At 55.2% G+C, this 7,972-nt stretch overlaps 1 protein-coding gene across 1 annotated transcript; it reads left to right on the top strand.

Annotated features, from left to right (window-relative positions):
- The first annotated feature begins 422 nt into the window (after positions 1 to 422).
- On the top strand, positions 423 to 7,848 carry KLF11 (Kruppel-like factor 11). Its single transcript, XM_005867236.2, has 3 exons — positions 423 to 1,199; positions 2,826 to 3,747; positions 5,808 to 7,848. The coding sequence occupies exons 1-3, from the start codon at positions 939 to 941 to the stop codon at positions 6,086 to 6,088; spliced, it is 1,464 nt and encodes a 487-aa protein (XP_005867298.1). The 5' UTR covers positions 423 to 938; the 3' UTR covers positions 6,089 to 7,848.
- The last annotated feature ends 124 nt before the right edge of the window (positions 7,849 to 7,972 follow it).

Genomic DNA, 7,972 nt, shown 5'->3' with positions numbered 1-7,972 from the left:
GCGCCCCCAGGGCTGCGGGAGGTCGCTGGCTGGTCCTGGCACCGGGTCGTTGCCACGCGTGCACCGCGAGGGTCGGAGAGACTGGGAGCTCTGCGCCTTCTGCTTCCTCCCCGCACGAAGTCACGTCTGTGACTCCAGATTGTCCAAGGCCCCGGGAGAGCTGCCTCCTTGCGGTGTGCCTGCGGGGACCTGAGCGGGACCGGAGGGGGGATCTGAGCGGGACCTGAGCAGGACCGGAGGGGGGAACCTGAGCGGAACCGGAGGGGTGATCTGAGCGGGACCAGAGGTTTGACGCCTGGAAGTTACTTGCAGCTGGAAAGAGCGGGTGCGACCCTGGGAAGACAGCCTCCTGTTTGCGGGGGACCTTACAGATGCTTCCTCTCACCCCCCCCCACTAGCCTTGAGGCATGAAGGTGTGACATGTCCCCCAGACCAGGAACAGGCTTTACACTCATAGGCCCCCCAAGTTCTGCTCGACAGGGCCGGGGGGAAGGCTCTGAACGTTGCCCAAAACGCACCCGCAGGGAGCGCTCCCCATGGCTTTGCCAGCTCAGCCCACCAGAGAGCTGGATGGAGTCGGTGCCCCTCCTCCCGCCTGTGGGATTAACGTCTAATGAATCAGTGACCAAAGAGCATGAACTTTATATCAAGAACCTTTCTAAGAATCAGGGTTTTCTGTGGAAAGGGCTTGCCAGCCACGCCCAGTCATCAGAATGTTGGCGTGAAAGCAGAATTGTCTGAGCGTCCTGTTGACATCTCTCCCTAGAGCGGAACGCGCTGTGTGCGGAGTGCGGTGCGTGTGTGGAGTGCCGTGCGTGTGTGGGGTGGAGTGCGTGTGTGACATGTGAGTACAGGCTCCTGTGCTCGTGTCCGCACGCCTGTCTCTGTGTTTCCCGGGGCTGAGAAGCCGTTGTGTCGCCCGCCTTTAGGTCGACATCATGGACATCTGCGAGTCCATCCTGGAGAGGAAGCGGCATGACAGCGAGCGGTCTGCGTGCAGCCTCTTGGAGCTGAATGACATCGAAGCTGTCGAGGCTCTTGTGTGCATGAGCTCCTGGGGTCAGAGGCCCCGGGCAGGCGACCTGTGGAAGATGAGACCCCTCACGCCTGTGTCTGACTCTGGGGATGTCGCCGCCCCTCTGCTGGTGGACGAGGCCACACCCGAGCTGCCCAAGGACCTCCATTCCTTGTCGACGCTGGTAAGAGGCGGGGGGAGGAGAGGTGTGTGCAGTGGCCAGCGCGCCTGGAATACATGTGCTGCGGGACGCGTGGGCAGGGTCCCTGGGAGGCTGGCAAGCAAGGGCACGGCCTCCCCTGTGGAGGGCCTGAGACGAAGCTGTGTTTTGTCTTTTGGAAACATGTTTTTCCATGGATCGACCACAGCTTGCAGCCACAGGGCTAAAATGTGCATAGCACAAAACCTACAGGTTGATTTGAGAAAGCAAAACGTACTCATTTCCCTGGGCAATTGCAGGGTGGGGACCAGGTTCCCCCAGATGACCGAGTCCAGGGTCAGGGTAAGTGGGTGGCGGCTGGGGAAAGCCCGTGCGTTGGCACCAGACACCCTAAGTTAGCGGGTGGAAATACTGGCCTCTGCCTCCAGGTGGCAGCCAGCTTCTGACTTGGGGGAGTTGGCTGCCATCAGGCACTGTGTTCTGTTTCCTTAACTTGCTGAGGCTCTGACATTGCTGGGAGAAACGCGCCTCAGCTTGGAGAGGTGAGAGCTGTCTGTCACTAACGGAAGTGAAAGTGGTCACCTAATGGCCCTGGGCTGGAAGCTGGCGCTGGAGAGAGACTGCGGGAACCGCTTGGAGAGGGATGAGAAGGGCCGAGCGTGCGTAGCGAGGACTGCAGAGTCTGGCCTGGCTGCTGGAGCCCCTCAGAGCTCTTGGCGTGGGGCTCTTCCCGGGAAGGCTGACAAGCGGGAATTGTTGGGGCGGTACAGAGAGGCTTGGTTTAGGCAGGCCACCGGTTAGAGCAGCGGTTCTCAACCTGTGGGTCGCGACCCCTTTGGGGGTCAAACGACCCTTACACAGGGGTCGCCTAAGACCATCGGAAAACACATCTATAATTACATATTGTTTTTGTGATTAATCGCTATGCTTTAATTATGTTCAATTTGTAACAATGAAATTGGGGGTCACCACAACACGAGGAACTGTATTTTTATTTTGATTTTTTACAGAGAGGAAGGGAAAGGGATAGAGAGTTAGAAACATCAATGAGAGAGAAACATCGATCAGCTGCCTCCTGCACACCCCCCACTGGGGATGTGCCCGCAACCAAGGTACATGCCCTTGACCGGAATCGAACCTGGGACCCTTCAGTCCCCAGGCTGACGCTCTATCCACTGAGCCAAACCGGTTAGGGCACGAGGAACTGTATTAAAGGGTCTCGGCGTTAGGAAGGTTGAGAACCACTGGGTTAGAGCGTGGCCTCTGGGCATCATCGCTCTGACGGGTTTGCCTGGCCTCATCTCGCGGGCACTGGCTGAGTGTGTATCAAATGAGAACCACTGGGGTTTCAGAAACATTTCTGAGGATCCAAAGTTACTGTGGAAAGCTCTCCCTTGAGTGTCAGTTTGTTTTCTCATCATAGTCCTAACGCTCCCATCGCTCGTTTCCGTCACTGTGCGGGCCCAGGAGCGGCACTGATTACCCCGAGCACAGGGATAGGTTTGGGAGGTCAGGAAAGCGGGGGAGACCAGAAAGTAGAGGCTTAGACCAGTTTTTTTAAAGGCGTCGGGAGCATCCTGGTCAAAGTAAATGCCTTTTAAAATGTAACCAAAGCAGCCTTTTCCACACAGTCTTTTCTTCTCCCCCAAGTGCATGACTCCTCCTCAGAGCCCTGACCTCATGGAGCCATTGGCGAGAACACTCGTTCCTTCCCAAGCACCTGATTCCAAAGCACGGGTGGCAGCCAGCGCCCTCAGCCGGAGGGAGGAGAGGAGCCTGCCAGGTTTGAAGCCAGAGTGGCTGCAGCCGGCCCCTGGCGCCCCCTGCAGGGCTGTGGTGGCCGGTGCCACCCACCACGCCCTGGGGAGTCCTGCTCCCGGCCACATTCCTGCCTCCCAGCCTCCAGACCACAGGGGAGGAGCAGCACCGCTTCGGGGACACGCGGAAGCTTTGCGGGACGCGCACCCCAGAGACACTCCCCTCACCGTGAACTCAGGGCCCCGTCCGCCTTGCTCCAAGAAGTCTGGCGACCGGGTCCCCCCCGACCAAGGCCAGCTGGCAGGTCGGCCGGTTGCGGTCCCACCCTGCTCACCAAAGAACTGTGAAAATAACCTGCCCGGGAACACCGCGCCTCTCATTTCTGTCCCCGTCCCCAGCCCCCCCGTCCTTTGCCAGATGGTCCCTGTGACTGGACAGAGTGGCGTGTTGCCGGCATTTTTGAAGGCACCTCCCCCCGTCTCCGCCGGGACTGTCGCACCCATTCTGCCCCACGCTGCTCCAGGGCCCCAGCCGGTGCTCATGGGACCACCTGTGCCTCCGGGAGCTGTGATGCTGGTGCTGCCCCAGGGGGCGCTCCCCCAGCCCGCCTCCTGCTCCCCGGCAGGTGTCGTGGCTGCGGGGAACACCAGGTTGTTGCCTCTGGCCCCGGCCCCCGTGTTCATCGCCACCAGTCACAACGGGGCCCCTCAGGCAGACTTTTCCCGAAGGAGGAACTATGTTTGCAACTTTCCAGGCTGCCGGAAAACCTACTTCAAAAGTTCCCACCTCAAGGCTCACCTCCGCACCCACACAGGTAAGTGCGAGGCAGGTGGGCAAGGGAGGCGCGGATCCATGTCGGAACCTGTCTGGGTTCCTAGAACACGGCATTGGCTCACCCCGTGCACAGAATGTAGGCGTCCTGTGGCGGCGACCCTTTGCTAGTGTTTAGGGTGATGCTTATGTGGCCCCTTTCTCTTCACGTGGCCGTGGGCATGCCATTCTCTCTGCGTGTTGGAAACTGCACCCCCATTCAGTAAACATCAGTGTGACTTAGGGTTACTGCGGGGCAAGGTCTCTCCAGTGTGTGGGAAAGTGTGAACTTCTGGAATATTTGAAATGTGAAGGAGAATAGTTTTCTTTTGGGAATATGTAGTTTTTCATTCAGAAGTCACACAGAAAGTATAATGACTTAGCGGTCTCTTTATGTCTTAGCTGCATTCAATAGAATTTTCTGCAAGGATGGAAAGTTTCTCTGCCCATTAGGAGAGCCGCTAGCCACACGCCCTTGAAATGTGGACCGTGACTAAGAAACTGAACCTGACGCATTCGTTAAGTTCACATTTATGTAACTCGGGGCTGGTGCTGCCGGGCTGTAACAGGTGTGAGGCCCCCGGGCGGGTTTCTGCCTGGGTCGCTGAGGGTGGGCTCTCAGGTGTCCGGGGCATGCTGCTCTTTGGGTCAGTGTTCTGTCTTGTTCTGCAGGGTCCAGTCGGCTTGTTAAACTCGCCTTTCAGGGTGTACACACACACACACACAGACAGACACACACACACACACACAGACAGACACACAGACAGACACACACACACACAGACAGACAGACACACACACACAGACAGACACACACACACACACACACACACCACACACACACACACACACACACACACACACACCCGTTCTGCAGCGAAGATTGCTCCATAAACTCTGGCCCTGAAATCCCTCCCACTGGCGTGTCTGCTGCTGGCCTGTGGGACAGCAGCGCAGATGGGCAGGGTGGGGGGGGGGCGGAGGGAGAGGGCCCTCCCTGGCACACTGCAGCTCTGAGGGGGCAGCTCCTGCTGGAGCATGGAGCAGCCTGGAGTTGGCGGGCGTTGCAAAGGGAGCTCTAGGCTTCTACTCTGCGGGCGGGCAGCTGATTGCTCAGGTGCAGGCTCCGAGCCTGGCCCGCCAAGCACCTGCCTCTCCGCCCTGACCTTCTCTCCCCAGCTCCACATCCTGCCCTTGACCTTCCCTCCCCATCTCCACATCCTGCCCTTCACCCACCACCCTCTGCCCAGCTCTTCTCTCTGAAAACCCGGGAAGGGCCTTCTCAAAGCCGTTCTTACAAGTGTTTCCTGATCTCATTCCTTCCTGACCCGAGCGGTGTACTGTATGTCCACCACACTTTCTTCGTGTTTTAGTTTCTTATGTACTTGACTGACTGACTGACTGTCTGACTGGATATAAACTCTTGGTGTCGCCCGTCCGGAGTGGCTCAGTGGTTGGACGTCGACCTATGAACCAGGAGGTCACGGTTTGATCCCCAGTCAGGGCACATGCAGTCAACCAATGAATGCATCAGTGAGTGGAACAACCGTTCTGGCTCTAAAAATCAATGTTTTTAAAAAAATACTAAGGAAAAAAGCCTTCCCCTTACCACAAGCTAACAGTTGAAGAGTTATTTTTATTTAAACGTAGCTTTTGAAAGATTGGACATCCTTGGGCCCTGCCACATTACAGCTCAGGTGTGGCAGGAAGAATGCAGCTTGGAGGATTTCTTGACTTCTGAGTGACCCGATACCAGTATAACTGTCCTAGATTTTGAGGAACAAAATTTAAAAACAACATGGGTCAGCCCTAGCTGGTTTGGCTCAGTGGACAGAGCGTCGGCCTGTGGACTGAAGGGCACATGCCCAGGTTGCAGGCTCGATCCCCAGTAGGGGGCATACAGGAGGCAGCCAATCAGTGATTCTCTCTCATCATTGATGTTTCTTTCTCTCTCTCCCTTTCCCTTCCTCTCTGAAATCAATAAAAATATATTTTTTTAAAAAATAAAAACAACACAGCTGCTGAGCGCTTAGTTTTCTGTAATGTGTGTTTTCTCGCCGCCAGGGGAGAAGCCGTTCAGCTGCAGCTGGGATGGCTGCGATAAGAGGTTCGCGCGCTCGGATGAACTGTCCCGCCACCGCCGGACGCACACCGGGGAGAAGAAGTTCGCGTGCCCCGTGTGCGACCGGCGCTTCATGCGCAGCGACCACCTGACCAAGCACGCCCGGCGTCACGTGACCACCAAGAAGCCACCTGGCTGGCAGGCAGAGGTTGGCAAACTGAACCGAATCGCCTCGGCAGAGAAACCCAGGAGCCCGCTGGTGAGCAGGCCGGCCTCGGCCTGAAGGGCCGGCAGGGAGTCACCCATGGGAACTTAAAAAGGCTTTTCAGGGAAGGACGGACTGATGGTTCTCTCCCAAAACCACTGTCGTGGGGGCTGGGGAAGAGCAGAGGCTGGTTCTGATGAGCGTATGTTACCTGTTCTCTTTTTGGTTGAGACCCTGTTCAGTGTCTTTTGTAGTTTCAGAAGTTTTTTAAGGAAAATGAAGAAAATTTGACGATCTAAATCACCAGCATTCAAACATTTCGGCAATAAATTTTTAAAAATCTGGATTTTTACAGCCTTTCTATTCATGTTTTGTAGAAACGAGACAGGGTATGACTTTATACTGTTTTTTTATGAAAAGATTTATATTGTTGGTACTCCGATCACCAGTTTCTAGATAGATGATTTTGCAGTCTTTTCAATGGTTCACGTTTTTATAAGAACCCTTCTTTCAGTAACCTTGAAACATTATTCAGCCAGAAAAAAAATATCGCAAGTTTGTAATCAGGCCTTTTAGAGCTAAGAATTTTTTAGAATCAAACTGGTTGACAGGGTCTCTTAGAGAAATGCCACACTTTCCTCTGAAAGCGTGGCAGGCAGCTTCCTCGTGACATTCTCTGGGGACGCTCCAGGCAGCCATTCCTTCACAGCTGTAGCCCAAGGATCAAAATTTTGGTTGCATAGAACTAGTCACCTGTGTCCGCGGTGTGACTTGTGCAGGATGTACCCAGAGGATGACTTTAACACACTCCACAGACAGACAAACAGACACCGTGTGGTCAGGGAGCCTCGGTAGGATCTGTCTGTGCTCTGTGGAGAGCACAGCATTCGCAATTCCCTGTTTGTACCTCAAACACCGAGGGAAAAAAAGAAGAAAAAAGATGCCGTAAGCACGTTACCCAGCTGCCCAGTTGTCAGGGACTTTTACTGTGGCCTCTTCCGTAGTATTTTTGTGGGCAGAGCAACTTCTTAGAGCAGCAGGGAGTGGTCTCATTGGTGGGAGGAACTTCCCACCCAAGTACAGGTCTGTACTCTGCACACCCAGGCGAAGGTGCATGCAGGCGGCCCAGCCCAGTGGTCTGGCTCCTTGATCCATTGAGAACTGGAGGAAATGCAAGTTATGCTTTTCCAGCTGCCACCCAGCTGCCCTTTCACTTGTGGTGTTTGAAGGAAACTGATCACAGAAAACTCCTTGCATTGGGGGTGTTTTGCCGTCCGACAGGAAGTAGACCACGGGCACCGACGTTGAAGCTGTGAGCACAGGCCCTCGCTCCACAGCGCCTGCCCCTGGCGACACCGAGAATCCAGGCGGCAGAACGTGCGAAGGAACGGAGGGATGGTGTCCATTGTGCCTGGTGTTCAGAGTTTGTCTTTGCCTCTTGGGGCTTGGCATTTACCTTTATTAGAAGGATGGTAAGGTGAGATATTGAATAAATATAATGAGGTTCGTGCAAGAGAACACCAATTAGATGCATACAGCGCCGGTCCTTTCTCTCCCACTCATACCTTTAAATCAGCATGAACACCTCTGTGTGCATGTCCGAGGCGGCATTAAGTTTGGGTATTTCCCCTCATTATGCAAAACAATGTTAGTCCTGCCAATGTGGTGGCGGATCCCACAAGGTGGAGTGCTTGCTCGCGCGTCACGCGGAATGTCATGCTCTGAGCAGCGTTTCTAAGGAGACGGGCTGCCCGTGGTTTTGATTTGCGCTTCCATTCCTGATCGGATGTAGAAATGCCTCCTGGAAACAGACTTCCTTTGCCTTCTGTCTGTCCCTGGAAGACGGCAAGTTGGGAAACAGTTTTGTCTGAAGAATTCTGTCCTGAGAGCCACCCTTGGTTGGTTCCACATGGAGCCCCGCGGCAGGCAGCTCTGGGCGCCCAGGCGGAGCCTCCCCTCTCC

This window comes from Myotis brandtii, unplaced genomic scaffold (assembly GCF_000412655.1).
Source record: "Myotis brandtii unplaced genomic scaffold, ASM41265v1 scaffold247, whole genome shotgun sequence".
NCBI classification, from domain to species: Eukaryota; Metazoa; Chordata; class Mammalia; order Chiroptera; family Vespertilionidae; genus Myotis; species Myotis brandtii.
Note: the sequence above shows the minus strand (reverse complement) of the source record. Positions and strands in the feature narration are given on the sequence as shown.